The 20,886-nt window shown below is 37.9% G+C and overlaps 1 protein-coding gene across 38 annotated transcripts in view; it reads left to right on the top strand.

Moving 5' to 3' along the window:
- The window catches only part of NRXN1 (neurexin 1), a 712,085-nt gene extending 705,808 nt beyond the window's left edge, over positions 1-6,277 (top strand). For 21 of the 38 annotated variants that reach the window (XM_035320187.1, XM_035320183.1, XM_035320178.1 and 18 more), the window contains one exon: positions 2,927-6,277. In XM_035320187.1, coding sequence (XP_035176078.1) covers positions 2,927-3,234 — 308 coding nt within the window. In that variant the 3' untranslated portion in view covers positions 3,235-6,277. The remainder of the gene's footprint in view (positions 1-2,926) is intronic. The other 17 variants (XM_035320173.1, XM_035320174.1, XM_035320205.1 and 14 more) reach the window with 1 other exon arrangement.
- Positions 6,278-20,886: the final 14,609 nt, after the last annotated feature.

Genomic DNA, 20,886 nt, shown 5'->3' with positions numbered 1-20,886 from the left:
CAGCAGTGTTGATGTCTGGGAACTTGTTTATTTACACAGATTACAAAGGAAGTGTAGGCTGGCCTTTTCCTAATGCCCTTTCCCTCCCTGTCTGAAGGTGGGACACTTGCTTTATAACATGTGCTTCACAAGTCTTTCCCACCTGAAATGTTCACAAACAAACCCATGTGCTTTGTAAAACTTTCCTCTTATTTTCTTCTTCTTCATTTGTCTTGGGAGGCCCTGCTAGGTTAAAGGCATATGTTAATGTAAACAGAAGAAAAATAGCAAGAAGTCATTTTCCCCTGCTGAACTGCTCCTTTTACAAAAGTCCAAGCAAATGTAGCAACAGATGCTTTGAAAGTGTTCTAAGTTTAAATAACATTCATGCAGTTGAATATTCCTAAGACAGATGGGATAAATGAGATAATTGTGAAAACATTCTTAAAAATAAAAGGCTGCCATCAGGTGAAAGGCAAGAGTGTAGGTAATGTTGAAAAATATATCCTACTTGTTTTTTCAGGTTGCAGTGTTAAAAGCCTATTTTCCTACAAGCAATCTGTTAATCGTCATTTAGTGGACATCATTTGTAAAGTTAGTTGATGGCATTTGGCCCAAATGTCTGTTATTTTAAAGAGAAAGAGCAGCTGTTAGTCTATCAGGTATTGACAGAATTCATTCAGTTGCTTTTATTCACTTCCTGAAACCACGTACAGTAAGATAAGACATTGTCTCATTTTTTATTCACTCTGCAAATACTCAGGAGTCTTTATTCTGAAAGAATGCATTGTCTTTTATAAAGCAATAAATGACAACCTATGTGTAAAAGGATATCCATTTACTACAATAGCTACAATGACGAAATAGGATCTAATACAGTTACTTACTACTTTGAGACAGACCCCATTTCTTCGTAGGATGGTACCTAACGTGAAATGAGAAAAAATCTTTGAGCCTTCTGAAGCGAAACTTCAAGATCTCTTGTGTAGTCATAGAATAGACCAATTGTATCAACTCGTACTAGCTAAGAACTTGAAGAGGAAAAAATACATGTATAAAATTAAAGTACTATTTGACACAAATGACAGTTTTCTTGCATCTTACTGTGGTGCCTCTGTTATTTCAGCCAAATAAAATGTCACCTTCTTCAAACCTCAGTGGGATAACTGTCAGGAAGTGGCTTTCTGACATTAAGAACACAAATCACCAATGCAATATGAGTAATACCAAGATGGGCAGGGAGCTTCATTCTTTTCAGGGTCTGTGGCTTTTTCACCATTTTATTATTCATGGATCAATTGTGGATGTCTGTAGCTAGTAGCTGCTTTTAATTCTGGTTGCCCAAACGTGTTGCAGTTGTCTGACAAAACAGTTTGTGTGGCATTACCTTTAATGTAGCATCCTTAAAATCATCATCATCTATTATTTCTAGAGTGAGGAGGGAAAAAAAAAAAAAAAAAAAAGTGACTATGGGTCATATGCTTTTGTGCACCCTAAACAATATATTTTTCTAATATACTTCTTTAAAATGCTGGTCATAGCAAGGGCTGACAAATTATGAATACATTGTAAAACTAGTGTTTAGCTGTACTCTTAGTTAACATTTATATTGTATTGACTGCATTTTCAGCCCTGTATAATGATTTAAAATGTGGTTTCTATAAGCCAGCCTGGATACTTAATGAAAGTGTTCTGCACTGCTCAGTGGGAAGCCTTGGTTCGCTCACTGCTCTTTTTTGCTCCTGAGCTCAGCCAAGGCTGGTAGTGCTAGGATTTTGGAAATGCTGTTATAATTTGAGGAATACTGCATAGACCCAAGTCACTTCATTTTTTTGCTGATAATACTTCGTGAGTTATAGAAGATCTATCTTACCTATTGCCGCTCAAAGATATTCTGTACAAGGATCTTCCTCTCCTCCTTCTGCTAAATGCAGTAAAGGAGATCATGGGAGATACATGGGCATTGTGTGTGCTGTGGGCATTTAACCTACAAATTCCTTCTGGAATTAGCTTTCATTCCACATGGCTGTGCAAGGGGATAAAATATGCCAGACAACACAATAGTTCCTATCAAGAAGACTTCACAGTCTGAAGACACAGGTCAGTTCAGTTCATATCACAACTGAAAAGAACAGAAATTGGCCCAAGAGGTGGGTTTTTAGAAGGTTGAGTCCTTGTTTAGTGTGATTTGGGAGGTTTTTTTATAGGCATACAGTTGCTTGGAGGAACATCTGGTCAATGAATAAAAGAATTGGATAAATTGTGCGAAAATGTACTCTAAGCACAGCCATATTCAAGGAAGACTGTGAATTACAAAAGAGAAGGTAGAGATGAGGGTACTCTAAAAGAAATAAAAGTATAAATATAATTAATTTGAAAAAAATATTAAAAGGAAAGGAGAAAATGAGAACCTTGTTGAGGGAAGGCTAAAGAATAACTGAGGGTACTTTATTTGTAGACAACTTATTAGCTGCTATCATTTATTATTATGAGGAATTTTGATTTTTCACCCATTTTGTTTGCTAGTGTGTCTTATTATCACTGTCCTCACAATAAGTACTATAGTGTCACTTTTTTTGTTTAAGGAAAAAGGAGAATGGAGAGATCCTTTCTTCCCAGATGTTAGTGTTCTGGCATTTAAATTTAATTATTCCAGATGATTTAGACATTCTTTGCTTAGTAAAAACACTTGGAGAAATGATGTTTTTGAAGGCTAAAATTAGATTGTCCATGCTGTCCTCTTCCTTGCTTAAAAGCCTTTTTACTCACATTAGCAGACATGAAAATTGAATGGGCTGCGAATCTGAATGTTTTAGGAGTAAGGTACTTGGCCTGTCCCAAGTGAGTGCAAATAGAATTATGCACGGTAGTAGCAAGTAGATATGACTAACTCCTCATTGTGCAAACTCAATAATAACCTCTCCCTTATTTCATTATCTACCTACAGCAAACCCTACCAGGGCAGGAGGAGGAAGGGAGTATCCTGGCTCGTCCGAGGTGATTCGTGAATCCAGCAGCACAACAGGCATGGTAGTTGGGATCGTGGCAGCAGCAGCGCTGTGCATCCTCATTCTCCTGTATGCTATGTACAAGTACAGGAACCGAGACGAAGGATCGTATCATGTAGATGAGAGTCGAAACTACATCAGTAACTCAGCACAATCCAATGGGGCTGTAATCAAGGAAAAACAGCCCAACAGTGCTAAAAGTTCCAACAAAAACAAGAAAAATAAGGATAAGGAGTACTATGTCTGATCTCAACATCTAAAAGAACGCTTGTATAGAAATAGTCTTCATTTTATCTGAGACATAATACAAACTTATTTACTTTACTTTTTATGAAGCACATTCAAAAACAAAAGACAGGGAATGCAATCAGAAAGGAAAGACTGTTTTTAAAAACAAGCATTTCATGCTCTTGTTTTTCAGAAACGGGAGCTGATAAATTCCCTAACATCCACAGTGTTTTCATTTACTCTGCCTGTCTTTATGTTGCTGGAACAGTTCTGAAAGACAATGATGGCACCACGCATTCATAAAGCAAGGAGTATTACTACAACATCAAGGCACAATATGAAACAAAACAAATTAAAAAAAAAAAAAGGAAAAAAATAAAAACAGAAAAAAGAAGCTACCTATGATTCTGGATTTAGCCAAAGTGCTAGTGCTTTCTTGAGAAGTAAGTTAGTCTTATTGTCAGAGAAGACTGTCATTATATATGGTGACTCAACAAGCAAACATAAACAGTTTGCCGTCTGGTGCAGTGAAGCAGTGATTGGAAACTTGCATTTGAAACAAAGTGCTGGCTTTTCTGAAGACTTATGTAGAAATACTTTCAAAAAGCCCCTTTCTGGTTGTGAGGAAAATAGTACGGAGGCCTTATTTTCAAAAAAAAAAAAAAAAAAAAAAAAAAATCTGGAATATAAGGCACATTTCCACAAAAGAAAAAAAAAAAAAGGAAAGAAAAGGAAACAAGAGGGCATAGATGCAATCATTGGGAAATTTTCATGCACGCTTAATATGTTATTACATATGTTTATATAAAAACACATCTATATGTGCTTTCTGGACTGTGATAAGTGATGTTTTATAGCCTGTTGTATAGAAAATGCAAACTATATCTGCTCTTCAGCCATTTTTGGTAAACTCAATGTTATAAGTGTTGCTAGGTATAGAGAGTTTTATGACATCTGGAGCAACAGACCCACTTTAGTTTTTTTGCAGCCATTATAAATTGTCACAGACTTTTTCCTTTTTTTTTTTACTTTATTTTACAGTGTAGTGGTTATACTAAGGGGAACGTGTATGAATGTATATAAGAGTCAGCTAGTTTTTTTCTTACCTGTACAGCCTCTATTCTGTTGCAATTAAGTTCTTGTAGTTTGTATGAAAGAAGTGGATTAGAGAGCAAAAATATATATCTATTGTAATTTCTCTTCTCCTTCCTACCCCCATCTCTTGCTCCTGATATGCATCAATGAAGTTGATCAGAACAGCCAATTTTCCTAGAAATATACTTTCATTAATTAGCTAAATATTTAGTGACCTTTGCCTTCCAGTCAGCTTCACTATTGGAGAGCATGGTTTGCCTTACCTGTTCTTACAAAATTATGAGAATGATGAGTTTCTTGAGAATCTTAGGAAGTATCATACTGTGTTGATCTGGCATTCAGTTATATAACAGCTACTACAGCACTGGGTGGCAAAAGATCTAAAAAGACCCATTTTAATTATCCAGGCTGATTCTACTGCAGAATTTACCCCTTTCTCCAAAATGAAAATAATTTGAGGTGCATGATAGTACTTTTCAATGGTGGGCATTTTGGCACATAAAAAAATCTTTTAGCTAAGTTGATTGTGTAGTAATGCAAGGCATCATAATTAGACAAATATAAGTTCATGTTTTGAAGTAACAGCTTTTCTTGCATATATAAAACATAAAAGCATTTTAGTTAAATGTAGTAAATATAATGCTATAATTCACATGTTCAGGTTATTTTTTTCTAGTATTGTTTCATTAGATTCACAGCAATAAATCATAGTGTAACATTTTATTTACAAAGAAGTTCAAAGGGAATACATTAGACAGAAAGAGGGTAGTTCAGTTGAAATCAACCAAATCATTGGAAGGCCTCCTGGGAGGGAATATAGATGTCCACACTTTACAGACAGGAACGAGGAATTTAAAATTAGCTTTAAACATCAGACACAAATCATTTTGTTGTGTGTTATTCACTGTAGCTGATGAAAAATGCTAGAGACTGGTACAGCTATCTATCTGGGAGTCAAAGCACTTGAAAAATACATGTAGCTGATATAAAAATGCCTCTTTTGAAGGTTGTCAACCACATCAAGGTGTGTTATGTTATATTTGTAAAATTATTATTTTTTCATTAACATTTACAGAGAAATGAGAACAGCTTCACAAAATCCATCAAAAACTCATTTCTTAGATGGTTGTTCACCTATGGCATTCATAATTTCTCCCACCTTTACAAGACAGCTGTACTCAGGGAAAGGCAGGGTTGATATTCTGAAGGTCATTGCTGGAAGCAAGAGACTTGAGTTGGAGGCAGGAAAGAATTTGAAAGCCAGGTGGTTGTCAATTTTGAAAGATTTCAGTGCTTAAAGATACGTGGAAGAACAAAAATAATCAGATGATAGGAGATCGGACATGAAAGAACATGGTTTGGGTGAGATGAAATTGTCTTTTCTGTGTGGTATTGATTGCATTAATGAAATAGCACAGTTAGGTCAACTTCCAGGCAGTTTAGTAGATTAATCTTTAACTAAATACATACATCAAGAAAAAAAAAATTTCTGCTACTACTCTAATAAGCAAACACAATTTTAACACCATTTCTGAAGGTTCTCCTTTTCCTCTTTAATTTTGTAATTTAATAATAAAAAAAACAAATATGGATGTATCAGAAGTGCCAGCAAGCGAATTTAATATTCCTTTGTGTTTAAAAACAGCAGCAGCAACAACAAACAGACATAAACCAACTACCTAACATAAAATTGGATCCTTTCTCAATAATAATCTAATTTGTTTGACTGAGATGGCTTCATTTCTATGACTGTATTGTGTTGCCTTTTTTAACAAAACACTAAATAATGTGTGAAACTTTCAACCCTAAAACATCAAAGAGAGGCCCAATGCCCCTAACCTTATAGTGCTTTCTGTGATAGATATTTACGATTTTTTTATTTGTTGCAAGGCCAATTTATTCATTATTGGAAATGCTAAGCAAGTGGAATTTACTGTTTTGTTAATAAAAATGTTTCTTAATACAAATGATGGCTTGTTTTTTTGTTGTTTTTTGTTTGTTTTTTTCTCTTCCCTTAGATCTGGGATACCTGTACATTCATCTTAAAGCAGTGAAAAAAAGTTGAAAGTGGCATAGATGTTCATGTCAGCAAAAAGTGACCTCAGAGCTCTTTGTACACTTAAATGAAAACACTCTACAAGTCCTGTGTTCAACTTGCCCAGTTAAAGCCTGAAAACATTATTGCATTGTTGCATAGAATCACTTCATTTGAAATTTATTTTATTTTATTTAAATCAGGAATGTAGAACTTGATATTACCCTCCCCTGCCACCTCTGGACTTGAAAAACAGTTTTCTTCCTTTTCCACCTTTTTTTTTTTTTCACTGAAAGAAGATGATAGAAGTTAAGGTAATGGGATACAGAGATAGAACTGAAAATATTTTCACTTGTCCAGAAGTTGGTTTAAAAGTAATAGAAAAATTAACATATTTCAATTCTTCAAAAACATTCCTAGATAGTAATTGCAGAATTTCAACCAAAGCTAATCCTTTAAATGAGTATTTTCCTGTTTGGTGTGGCTCTTCAATTCATGGCTAACTTCAAGTAAACATCTAATCCTACTGATTTAAGGAAGTGTCTAAAGTTGCCTAAATGCATTGCTGAATGTGGATGAGTTAGGCTTTTGGATCTAAATTTCAAAAAGCATTTAAACATGTATCTTCTTTACTCACATCAATAGTTTCTTTGATTTATTCATCCGCTTAATTATGTATAGACTGAAGTAAATTAGAAAATTTAAGTTTTGGGTTATCTGGAGAAAACATTCTATCTTCCATTGATATAAAACAGTTAACTATAAACTTATAGACTGCCTTATGTATAGTTGACTTATAACAACAGTGCTTTTTGTTCTGTTACTGCAACAACAAAATAGCATATTATACACTTTTAATTTAACTCTACACTTTATTTGTTCATTTCTTTTACATCTATACTGTGCTCTCCCTTTAACCTCAGTACCTACATCATCCATCGTCGGTTAACTGCTTTAAGTGGTGGCCCCCACAACCAATCATAACTGCAACCAAGTAGCTAAAAAACCTTCACATGATGAGGAAAAAATAGAAAAAGAAAAAAAAAAGTAAAAATAAATAAATAAATAAATACAACTTAGAATAAGGAATCAACTCACTTATGAAAACTGTAAATTATGGCTGTGTTTGTTAATTCCTCCAATATGACTAATTCATAGTTTAACAAAATAATTTTTATTTGGGTGCCTAAGTATGATTTTTCATATTGACTATGGAAATTTGCTTCTAAATTCACTCTAGTCCTGTCTAGAGGTGTCTGTTAAAATTATGCTTTGGTAAAACAGATTTGTCAGTACAATTTTATTTGGAATCAAGTCTATTTGCTTTACCTTAAAGCCCCTGTCTGTTGCAGTCTGTAAGTATTCCAATGTATTCTAATGTTAAAATGTTTCTGGCCTTCATGGAAGTGGGGAGAAAGAGAAATCCACAATGCATTTAAATCAATTTACAAGTTATGAATGCTGTGGGGTGATAAAATTACTTGCCCTCTTATTAGTCTGGACAGTCTGTTCCTCCTTTGGTTGGTCATCACTCTCCATGAAACCAAGTGTGTTAAGCTTTGAGCTAGAAATTCAACAAAACAACAAAAACAATGACATTCATTGCTATGGGTGTGCTCAGTTTTCTGAGATGCAGAGCCAGAATTTTTGCAATCTTTCTCCTGCTTGTTTTGGAGGCTTCTTAAGGTCTTTGGGGCCCATCCTTTTTAATATCTTCATTGATGACTTGGATGAGGGAATTGAGTGCTCCTTCAGTACATTTGCAGATGATGCCAAGTTGTGGGGAAGTGTCAATCTGCTGGGGGGTAGGAAGGCCCGGCAGAGGGACCTGGACAGGATGGGTCAGTGGGCAGAGGTCAGTGGGATGTGTTGGTACTCACGACCATACAATTATCTTTGCTTGCTTTTTAGAATGAGTAATTTCCCTATGACAATGCTCTTCCAGCCAATGGGGTTGAATTGTGGTAGACCACTCTTCTCATTTTATTTTTTTAAAGAAATAAAGTATACTAATGACATAAGGCATAGATTTACTTCAAAGAATGTGATGTTTTACTGCCTTTAAGTGCAGAAATTTCATTCTAGCATATACTCAAAAGGTTTAAAAATCCAGGAGAGTAATCTTCAACAGCATCCTTTCTGGAAACAATAAAGACATTACTTCATTTGTCAGAGTGCTCAGGAACTGACGACAAATGTGAACACATTGGTCTAGTTACAGCAAATAATACAAGGAGATGGAATTTGGGCAGCGCAAAATAACTGCTGCCACCTTCGCCAGACTTACAAGTGAGTCTGTTTACAAGCACGTAGGTATTTATTACATGATAAATAGCAAAATACTTTTATCAGTCACAGTCTGGGATGGAGCAGGTTGAGAAAATACAGGCATGGCCTTGTTGCATGGCTGCATCAGCCTTTTGAGGCCATTGGGACTCAGGTGCTGTTGAGGTGCCTGCCAGTCTGGGGAAATGGGTAGATTTTACAGAAACAGCTGCTGCATACCCACTTATCTGGCATTTTCTGATAAACTTTCATTTTCCATTTGAAATTAAAATACATTTTCTGGGGAAAGCACAGCAGATTGCTTCATTAGACAATTTAAGTGGTTCCCAAAAGGTGTCACAGCACAGCGAGCACTTTAGGAAACTGAAACCTGACTGACTTTGCTATGGGCTGACAAGATGGCCTCAGGTCTGGGGAAGAAACCTCTGTCCTACTCAGGAGGGCCCTGGCCTTGGGCACAGAGGCTGAATGAGGTCCAAAAGAAAGGTCCTACTTTAATGTTGGCAGCAGCCCCTGGGTGGAGCAGAGTCCTGAACTTGGTTGCAGTTGCGTGTTCTTTGTGCATAAGCATGGTGGCTGAGGGCAGGGCGCAGAGTGAGGCAAGCAGGGAAACCCCGCGTGTCTGGTTGGGCAGGGTTTGGGCTTCTGAGAAGGACAGTGAGGGTCAAGACACAGGGAAGGACTATGATGTCCCCAAACGACTGCCCTCCTGCAAGGCCCCGACTTTAGCAATCTGACAAAATGGTGGTTCACAGGACCCAGGGCCAGTTTTGAATCCTCAAGGAGGCAAGCAGATGACAACAGGCAATGTCCAGCCAGTACAGGGACATGCATTGTCCTCCCCAGCCAATAATCATGACAGGACTGTTGAGTTATGAGTGTCTTCCTTTATTTATTTATTTATATATTTTTTTGGAGTTCCTGCAGCTTCCGCATGGCTGAGGCCCTCCAAGCCACACCCTTGTGGCACATGCAGGGAGCAGATGCCCAGAGGATTGGCAGTTGTGATAAGGGAAGACATGAGGGATGCAGCCCCTGCCTGGTGTGAGTACAGAAATAGGACTAATTCAGCTGCAAGTGTCTCACAACCATGGCTGGATGGGGAACTCCAGTCCTTGTTGCTTGGCTCAGCTGGTGTGAGTTTTGGTGGTAGCATCTCCAGTTTTTCCCTGGATGTTAAATACATTAAAAAAAAGAGGTCTCTAAAACGTGGTGGCATCAATATGTATGTTGCCTGACTGGCACAGCCTTAGTCTAAAATATCAAGAAAATGAAAACGAATAGCCACATGAGGTAAACTCTGGGGAAAACATTCAAACCAATAAAGTTTCAGATCTGTCAATTCAACACCACATATATGAGCCCTTATAGGTCCTATAGTCTGTGCAGTATGCAGCCAAAGATTCCTGAAGTCCAATTCTCAGGTGAAAACAATACTGTTCTTTCTGTCATTTTCTGCTTTCCCATCTCCACAGGTACTCCGCTTGCAATGGGAGGGCCTAGGAATTTAATTAGGAGTTGGTTTATTGTTTCTTTATGACTTTAGCTGCCTGTGTCTTACACCAGAAAGGAAAGCTTAATTCTTTTCATGTGCTTGAGGAGGGAGACCAGGCCTCAAAGCTACCCAGGCAACTGCATCCCACGGGCATTAAACTAACCCCACACAGCAATTCCAGTACCCCTAATTTCCTGGAACATTGTGTCTCAAAGATTTGGATCAGAACATTGTCTGAGGGCAAGATTCATCAACTATCTTTGATAAACTAAAGAGAAAGAGACAAGCTTCAGCACAAGATGTAAAACCTTAGGAAAAAAATTAACAAAGACCCCAGCACCCCCTCAAAAGTCCCACCCTGCCTGCCACAGTTTGCTACTCTGCTTTTTGGGCTCACAGGTGGGTTTAATTCTTTGCTGAGTACACCTGGAGAGGTAGCAGGCTTTTTATAATTGTCAGTCCCACCTAGCAGAAGGGTTCTCTGGCTAGAGAATACTGAGCTTGTTGTAGTTACAGTGATATATCAGGTAATTGTAGAGATTATTTATTTTTTTTTTAGATTTAGGCATTGCTGGTAAGCAATGCAAAGGCAAATCAGTATGGAATTTAAAGGCCAGAACTGCATTTTCCTATACTTTCTGTACTTTCTGGGTTTTTACTGACTTCCATTTGATTTATAGGTGAGATTCAAGGCATAGGATGAGATGAACATACTCCAAAAAGCAGACTTTGACTCGTGTTGTCTAGCAAGTCTCCATATAGTAAGCTGAAGGACTTCAGGTAATTAATTCATATAAATATTGGTTTGTTGACGGATGGGACTTGGGAAAGGAGAATTTATGCCCAGCTTTCCTAAAAGCTAGGTTTTTCTGGGAGTTCACTTATACTGTTCTTCAGGCTCTTTTTAGGGATTTTTTTTTTAAAGCATAGATAGCACAAATGTGCAAATCATGACTTAGACAGGTTTCTCATTGATTTTAATAGCTTTCTCAGAGTAAGGACTGCAGGATTTGGCTTAAAGTGTCAATCAGTAGGAGTAAATTTACAAGGCAAACCAACTGGTGCTGAGGACCTGACCTCCACATTGCGTTTCAGGATTTTCTTTGAATTGGTTGCAGTTTGGGCCTGTGGCTAAGTGCCAATAAGCAGTTAGGCTACATTAGGTGCATTCATGGAGCTTATTTTGTTTGATCTGGAAGGTGTCTAGTTTGATCAGGTAGATCCTGATTCAGGATTCCTCCCTGCCCCACCTTCCTTTCCTAGCTTGCATTTCCCCTCCCCCGCCCCCCAAGATATTGTAGTTGAGAGACTTGTTTCCTTCAAATGGGTTGAGGTTAATCATTAATCAACATTATGATCACCATCAGTACAATCACTTATAGAAGTACGCTGTAGGCAAAGTGGGGACTTTAGAGCTTTAGGTGAAGTAGGTGTTGATCTGGAAGAAATGGCTGGGGCAGAGCTGGATTTGGCCACCCCTTAAAGAAATGGAATGGCACTCAACAAGCCCAGCCTTTAGAGAACTTTACATGCAGATTTTGCAACACTGATCTACATTTAACAAAAGTTTTGACAGTCCTCTCTAATCCAATTCTCACTAAAATCAATTCTTTCCTGTAAGGGAATTAATCTTAATCAGTTCAGAATTTAGTCAGTATTAAAAATATAAAGAGAAACCATGAGAGATTGAGCTAAACTTGGAGGTCTTAACTTGTATCATCAGCAGACAGGAAAAGTGCTATTTCTACTACGATTGAAACTTCACTGCTGCTTTTTACTATGGAGTGATTACACTTCCCTCTAGCATGCCTCATGTTATTATGAGCATTTCTTAGAAGTATTCTGTATAGTCATCAGTAATTCTTTTAGATTTGCGTTAGGTGTCAAAAACTGACGATACAGACTGATGATAAAAGATTTCTGTATCAGAATTTTGTAAATGAACATATCTCTGTTTCAGTAGTTGCTTTTGCCTAAGTTTCAAAAATCATCTTGAGATATGTCTCTATCTATATTATTACACTTTAGTGAAAGTTGATTTGATAAATATAGAAAGAAACATTTTTGTTAACAAGCTTTTTCAAATACAGTTCCATTTCAGTTGAGAACAGTTCAACTCAGCAACAAGAATATGACTTTTGAGATTTTTTTAAACATAGTGAGCTTTTGATATCATCCGAACTGATTTAGAAATCCTTGAGACTTCAAATTCAAAAATAAACTTAAAATTGTCAATCTTTCTGAATCCTGATCAGAGTTAGCATACATGATGGGTGAAGGTTTGTATCAATAAAGTTGCAGCAACAGTCTGGTGCCTAATCCCACAAGCTGCCTTTCTGGAAGGCAGCTCTGCCAGACTTGCCTATGAGCACAGGCTGTGCCTGCTACGCTGCTCAGCACTCTCTCTGAAAACTTTCAGTGATTACTCATCCATGGGGGAACCATTGCACAGACACTGCTGCAAAATAGAGAAGTCCCTGCCTCAAAAGCAGTACTTGGCATTAATATATATGCTGTTTGAGGCAAAGCTCCCATTAACTTCAGCACAAGCAGGGATTTCGTCCAGAGGATGTAACACTCGAGCTATGTCAGCATATTAAAAAGTGCTCCAAAAGCACATTGAGAGAAAAAATACAGCCCTGCAAAAACAACCTGAACACAGAATGTAGAAAAGCCAATCCAAACAACCTAAAACCAATCTGATCTCATGAAATGGACAATAGGCTGGTGTGGGTACATAGTTTCTGTGAAGTCCTTAATGGCCTTTCATAACTCATTTTTAGTTCAGCAAGTGGGTGAGATGTGCAAGGCCTGATATCTTACAGCAATAGATAATGCAGCCTAACAAAACGGGGACTGTGCAAACAGGACACTTCAATTTTTAAAATTGTTTTCAAATATTGTACAGATGCTATGTTATAAAAATTGAATAAAAATCTAACAGTGGGACTTCGTGATAATAGGGTGGAACAGCAAAAAGTGGTGAAGGTCACCAGCCATAGAGTAGTTGCAACTGTATGGGAAAATAAGATGAAAGGAAGAGAAGGAAAGGAGCCAAACAGCTCTGAATATTCCTCATCAACAACAACAAAAAAATCCTTCTGTTGTAAGCTTGTACGGTTCTCTGTTCTGTAAATATTTTGAGGGTGTTTGCAATGTTCTGAATTACATCTGCTAGATACAGAGCTAAGGCAGCCTAGGAGTTGTAGTGGGGTGGCTGTGGTAGGTGTGAACCTCAGTGTAGGTTAGCTACTTTGGGTGCTACACAGACCCTCACACAGCTCTGCAGTGCTGCAGACATGCAGTCATCTGTGCTTGAGCTGGCAAGTTTAATATTGCTCAATACCCCTGTGCAAACTGCAGTGCACACACTCAGGCCTGATTGCCATGGTCCCCAGAGACATTTGCAGTATAGGTAGATGGGCAATGCACTCTACTTACCTGACCTGTTGCAGTGAGGTCTGTTGGTAGGATCTGCCAACAGGAGAAAGGCAGAAGTCCTTTGGAAGCAATGGAAAAGCTAGTGCAAGTTCATTCCTAGCTCTAGCATATTCAGTCTCTGCTGTGGTGTGGTCCCAGAGCTCTACTGGAATTTGATTCATTAAATCTCATTTTCCTTCAAATGCTTATTGAACACTCATCTGAAACTTCTTTGCTAAACAGTCACATTGTACGCATCTTTAATGCTCCCACTATCATCCACCAGGATTTTTGAAATGCAAAGTGCTTTCCCCACTTCATATTCTTTCCCATTTTGGGGGGAGTTTTTACAAGGCTGAGAAAGAACAATCAAATGACATCAATTCTGATTTTAGTCAAAATGATCTTTCAGATTCTTAATGATGCCAACATTTAGGTTTCAAATAATTAAGCAAAAGAATGGTAAATCATTTTAATTGGAGTTTTGAAGTCATTTGTGAAAATTCACACAAAAAGCCTGTTTAAAAAAAAAAAAGAAAGTATTAAAAGTACTAATCATGTTCAGTCAATCTTTCTGCTGTTACACTGAGGTCCATTTGAAACACTCAAACTATTTACTCAAAGATCTCAAATGAGACAGACTACAAAGCCTAAGGCTTAATTAAAATAGGAATATTTACATCACATGAAATATTAGTGAGAGTAGGGGGAGAGAAAGTCTCTTGTTTCAAGCCTCTTCTCCTGGTTAAAATTTAAATCATTGTCTAGATTAATTTCATGATTATTGAGTTCGATTTTGCCATTTAGAGAATGTTTTTACCTAGTCTATTTACACCCATGTAAGTCCAACATGGAAACTATAATTTGTAAAGCATTTACAGCTAAAACTGGTCTTCCTTTCTGTACCATCTAAACACATTCACAACCCCTGTGCATACAGGTGTAAGTGTAGCATGCTGGCATGTTCAGAGGAAGAAAATAAGCAAACACAATACAGTAAGTACTTTGGCATAAGTTTGAGCTTGTAAATTTCAAGAATGGGAAATTCTTGATTGTACAGCTTTGCAGTGAAGTGAAAGGAAGATGGTCTTAAGCAACAAGGCTCCCGTCTCAAGCGGAAGTTTATATTTGCTACTGGACCATCGCCAAACATCAGACGCATCATCGATGTTGACAAGACTGTCAGGGTGGGCTTTTTCAGGTTAGCCCGGGGGGGATATAGCTGGTGCAACTTCACAGAAGTTACTTATATCCTTGCTCAGAAACATATTATGGCAGTATAATTCTGTAGACTTCATTGCAATTATTCATGATTGTGCCAACATGAAACTGAGCCCAGCTGTATATGTCCGTATCACTGGGATTTACAGTTCAGACCTTCATTCCATCTGCTACAATGAAGAAAGCTGTATTTTCTCAAACTTTAATTCCAGAGGGACCATTAAGGTTCCTCTGGAATTAAAGTTTGAGTAAATACAGCTTTTTTCACACGAACTGATAGATGATATATGTCATAAAAAGGGTCTTTTAATGTTTTTTGTTTTGTTTTTAAATATATATATATATAACCATCTTAGAGAAATCAGCAGTTCTGCAGCCCTGATTCTTGAAGGTATATATGCTGCTTTGTTACTACAGCAACAGGCAGCACTGACAGTGCCAAGTTACAGGTGAACTGGGTCCTTTTGCAATGGGTCCCTTTAAAATGGGTAGGATTATAAAGTAAATGGGGCAAATACAATATGGGAAAGTACCTTACCTTACAAAAAAAAAAAATAAATACAATTTCTATGGTGCTTCACAACACCTCCAGTCAGAACAGGTGGGAATACGTACCAAATATTCAGCAATTAAATCAGCCCTTGTGATTTATTTTACCCTGTTCCGCAAAGGGTTGACCTATCTCTTGTTTGGGGACAGTGGCAGATCTCTAAGTAAGGTGTAGCAGGTAACTTATTTTCACAATAGTGGAAAAGGCTTTGTCTAAGAAAAGGACAGGACTTTCCCATGAGTCTTGACGTAAAAAGGGTAATGTAAGCTGCCTTATCTTGAATCAGATGTTTCCTGACAAAGCAGACCTGCTCTGCTCATTTCTCTACATTCTTAAGGGATATGTGTAAAAGACAAAGTATATAGGGGAAAAAGGGCAATCTCACCTCTCTCTTTCCTCCTTGCCCTTCATTCCTCCTCTGCCCTCCATGGAAGAGCCAAGATCTCTATTCTTGAGCTAAGACACCCCCAGAGTAAATACTGGATTTGAGTTATTTCAAACCTTGATCCCATAAAGACACCTTAATGCAGTCCAGCTTTCAGAAGCACGCAGTGATGTGAGCTATTATGTGCTGAGCTCTTTAGAAAAGCTGACTGTAAGTTCAATTTTATTTACCAAGCCCCAGTCTATGCTAGCATTTATGATGCAGAAATAGTTTCATAAATTATGCCAATACATTTCCTAGCAGAGAAGCTGCTTATACTGGGCAAAATGTGCTTGTGGCAAGAGACCCTAAAAAGAAATGGAGGATAAAATAACAAGTACAAAGCATTATGTAAGGGTAGCTGTATCTATTTTAGCTGCAATTGCTGATATTGGGGTTTCTTCCCTTCTTATTTCTCTTCCTGTAAAGAGTGAGAAATAAGCGTATCCCTATAACAATACTGCTCTATCAAGGGCAGCTCTGTGTTGGCTTTGCTTAAAGAAAAGCAGGATGAAAGCTAATAGAGCAGATATGAAGAACTAAATTACTGAAGCAGAATGCCAGTCTGTACTGGAGTAAGGCCACTGGATTGGATTGAGTTATAGAAACTCATTAAAGCTATTATGTATTTACCAAGCCACTGTGCAGTGTGTGCATACTCTGAGATTGCCCCAAGAGTTGTGTGCCTTAGCTTAAGCACTAATGAATGAGGTTGAGTCTCATGCATTTTGCCTTGACTTCAGGGGAATAAAAGACAGTGATGGAGAATGATGTCAGCAGAGTAGACAGGTGGTAACTTGTTAAGCCATTGTGACTCAACTGTGTTAAATCTTCTGCCTGCACCCGTAGCTGCAGCTAACTAGACTTTTAGGCGGATGAAAAAATAACAGCAGAGACTGTATGAGAAAAATAGCTAGGTCTCCAAACACACTTAGCATTTTTTATGCATGTTTTTGAGTAGCTAAATTAATAGAGAGTGCTAAATAATTCATTCACTTTTTAAAGTTTCACATTGTCATTTATTTCTGACTTGCATATTAATCATTATATGGCATATTATTGAATTACTGATTCTCACCAAACTGAAACAAATATCAAGTGTTTATGTTCTTCAGGAACAACAGAAAACAAAAAAAGGCTTATCTCTTTATTATCTCAGTCGTACACTTCAGCCATGTTTTCTTTGTACTTCCAAACTTTGGTGTGTTATGAATGTTCAGGTCTTGAATACCTCCAGCTTTCTTTAAGTTTTCTTAGTACTGACAATGTTAACCATTTTAAGGTCAATAGGGTCTGTAAAAGCATGTAAAGAACCATACTGTTTCTTCAAAAGTAGAGTAAATTTAGGTGAAGTAAATACTATTCTATGTTTAAAAATCTACTTTATAAAAGTCTAATCTAGATTATTTTATAATCATCGAATAGAACCAAGTCATTTCAGAGAACATAGAAACCATTTTAGATACTCAGTTTGGTAAAACCTGAACTCTGTTTTCCACTGCTTCTTGAGAGAGTATAGATGCCTCATTACTTTTTTCATTAAAAATTCCTTCTTAGTTGCAACAAGACTTTGCGTATATCCAGCACCTTCTACCTGGAAAGTCTTCCAAGCTTAATACATAACCCAATCTGCAGCAAGAAAATAGTTTTTTCTCTTATTTTATCTGAGACAAAGGTTATGTCATCCATTCTTGTACATGTACTCGACAGACCTTAAACCAGAAAGTGCTAAACTTATGATTCTCCACAGCTCTCTTGCCACTCAGAATGTGTTTCACCAAAGGCTACTGGCTTCCCAAAGGGCCTCTTTGCATCAATTCTAGTGGCTTCCTCCAGTTTTGTGGTCATAGTCCTTGGCCCCTTCCTGATGCTCCTGCTCCCCAGCTCTCCTTCCTTGCTCTCAGTTCTTCATCAGCAAGCTCTTGGTGGTGACTGAGGTAAGAGCTGCTGCTGGTGCAGAGAGAATTCATTTGATAGCAATGTAAAGAGTGTTTATACCCAGAAAAAGTGCCCACACTTGTAATCATGTTTTGTCTGAAGAATCATTATTTGGGATCTCATAGGAAGCCTACTGCAGAGCTGGTTGCCTAAGCCTTGATCTTAATTCCCATAAATCTTCCCCTTCTTAGGTAGCCTGGATACCTGGCAAAAAACTGGTATGTACACAATGCATTCCACTCTTCTCTTCTGGACGGTAGCAAAGCAATAAAAAAAGATCTATTTCTTGCTTACTAGAAATGTGAACACATACAGCCTCAAATCCCAAGAATGATTTAAACTGGGAAGTTCATGAGGCCTTGATCAAAACAAGCAATATTTCATTCATCAAGCAGCATCAGTAGAATGCATTGAAATGCCGTTTATCTGATTATGTCAGCTTCTGATTAAACATTCTGGCCTCGGACATATAGGATGCTAGAGATGGGGAAAAAAGCAGAGACACCACCACCTACTAGGATACCAAATGCTATATGGCTTTCTATAGGCTTTTTCTTCTCCCATTTTTAAATGCTTATCCTTTTCTGAACTTTAGATATTAAAGGCTACAAGCTTTTTTGTATAACCATAAACATACAGACAGAAAACAATTTAGATATTCTTTGTCAGTTATAACTTGCTCCATTCAGTAAACTACTGTTTTAAGCACACCCGTTTCAAGTGTACTTCTAATAAACCTTTTCAGTGTTTAGGTTGTTTTCATTTAGTTTTAAGCATTCCTGCATTGCAGAGCAATATCGTGTTTTTCTGTTATAAATACCTTATTAACTTCTTTGCCCTATTAACCTATTTAGCTCTTACAGAGGGAAATTGGAACATATCTAGTGAAAATTACAGTAAAATAAATATCGATTGTGTATTTCTTCCTCAAACTTTATGAACTGGTTCAATGTGATTAGTACAGAAGATAATTTTCAAGGTACTTGTTTAAAAAACAAAACCAAAAAAAAAAAAAAAAAAAGAAGAAAAAAAACCTTGACAGTTACCAGTAGATCTCAGAGAAGGATGGCACTCACCATTTCTCCACCACCCCTACCCATAATGACATAGACTATGGGGGTAAATACAGCATTTACTGGTAGCATTATACGATTTGCAATATCCTTTAAATGTCCTGCCATAAAAAGCAAATGGGATAAGTGATTTTCCACCATGCTTCCTGGAAAAGGGAGAAGAAATGTCTTATGTTAGACCACACAGCTGTGATTTTGTTCTCACTCTTGTGTAAATGACCAGAAAGATGATTGAAGGCAAAAGATTGGTGCAGACAACTGCAAGCACAGGCCTGAATATTCACCAAACGTTCTCTGCCTTGTGTGTTAGCAGTACCTGGGCTTCTTCTGCTTCCACCATCACTCATATATTTTGCATCTCCCAGCTGGGATGTGACATGGCTCCTCCACCAGTCTCCACCCAGTCCGAGGGGCTTGTCTCTGGGAACCCTGCCTGTCTGTTTTCCCCTGACCTTGCTTCCTTACCTGGTGCTGCCATCTGCAAAGGAATTGAACGGGAAGATGGTAGCATGGGAACTGCCTGGCAGCTCTATGCTGTTAAAATGGGTAGGAGGAAAAGAAGGGATGGATATTTTTTTTTTTTTTTTTAAAAAAAAAAAGGCGATTGCACTCTTTCAGAAATATCTGCCAAGTTCACTCAGGCAGATCTTTCCAAGGTAGATCATTCTTGTCCCTTTCAACACCCATAGCATTTCAAGCTTGTTTGCTTTTCCAGGATCTGAGTCATCTTCTCTGGTGGCCTAACCACCTGTCCTGGTGTCCCCATGCCCTATCCACTCTCATCTTAGTGCCCAGCCAGCACCACTACATTGCATTGTGCTGAATCTTTTCACATACAGGAACTGTAGTGAGATAACCAAGTGGCAGCATTTACTGAACACACCTACCCAGAGTCCTAGATAGATATTTTTCTTCACAATGCTAGAGAGCAGATCTGATTCAGCTGATGAAATAGCATAACAACACATGAGCTCACTGAATTTTGAAACCAATTTTGGCTCCGGTTCTCTCTGCAGCTTCTCATATCTTGACTGACTGATTGATTGATTCATCATTAACAGCCTAAACCTTTGAATGAAACCCGTGGGAGTCTTGCCATTTTACCAGCAAGAACAGGCTGCTGCATAAGTTTCCCACATGAAAGTACAATCCACTAACATATAAAAGGGTAAAAAAAAAAAATCCAAAAGAATGAGATCACAGATCATAAGTCAATGTAGTACAGAAATCTTGTACTGAAACAACTGTTTAAGTCCAATCAGCAATCTGTGGATGGCTTTTCTGTTTATTTTTACACCCTGATTTCAGTTTGCCTGACTTCATTTTTCCGGTTGACAAGGTGTGTGTGGATGTAAGCGGGATGCTTTATGTCTACCTTGAGAACCGCTGCATCTCTCCATCTTTCCCTCCTAACATCCCTCTCCTCTCTCAGCCTCCTCAGCATCTCATGTAGCACATTTGTCCTTGGGACCACCAGGGATAGGACATCTTCCTAGGGAGCCATCAGCAGTGCTGCAATTTAATTGTCAGTCCGTGGGGTATCTGAGGAGAGATGCGTGGTATGTGGCAGCAAGCACTGGGTGAGCTGTTACAGAATCACTCAAAATATAATCTGGATCTCCCACCTGTCAGAGAAAGGACCTACCACTAGGTTACTGAGGCAGTCTGACCAGCTGTAGCAAGATGTATTTGTTTTAAACCCCTAAAATCCCAGGCCACGCTTGAACATAGCAGCATACTTTTTTACAGGGGCTCTTGGGAATGTACTTAGTCTCAAACATTATTCTTCAGCGAGCATCATCATTCCTTGGTCATAATATCAAGGAAAGATATAATTAGATTTATATTTATGTGCTTTTTGCAACATATAGGGTTATTTTCTGTTTATGCTATTACTGCTTTGGGAGTACAAACAGAACTGATGAACACATTATTATACCTTTATGAGGGCAAGTTATTCGATGTATGAATGCCAGTGACACTTTCAGTACTGTGCTCCTGATACTTATTCTGATCAGAACAGTTTAAATAATACATGAGCTCATGCATATACATATTGGAGCTCAGCTCTTTCATTAAGAGCCTTGCTAAATTCTCTCATCCAGTCCTCCGAAGTGCTTGAATGTTTCCAGGG

Source organism: Oxyura jamaicensis, chromosome 3 (genome assembly GCF_011077185.1).
Source record: "Oxyura jamaicensis isolate SHBP4307 breed ruddy duck chromosome 3, BPBGC_Ojam_1.0, whole genome shotgun sequence".
Lineage (NCBI taxonomy): Eukaryota > Metazoa > Chordata > Aves > Anseriformes > Anatidae > Oxyura > Oxyura jamaicensis.
This window is presented reverse-complemented; position numbering and strand designations above follow the sequence as displayed.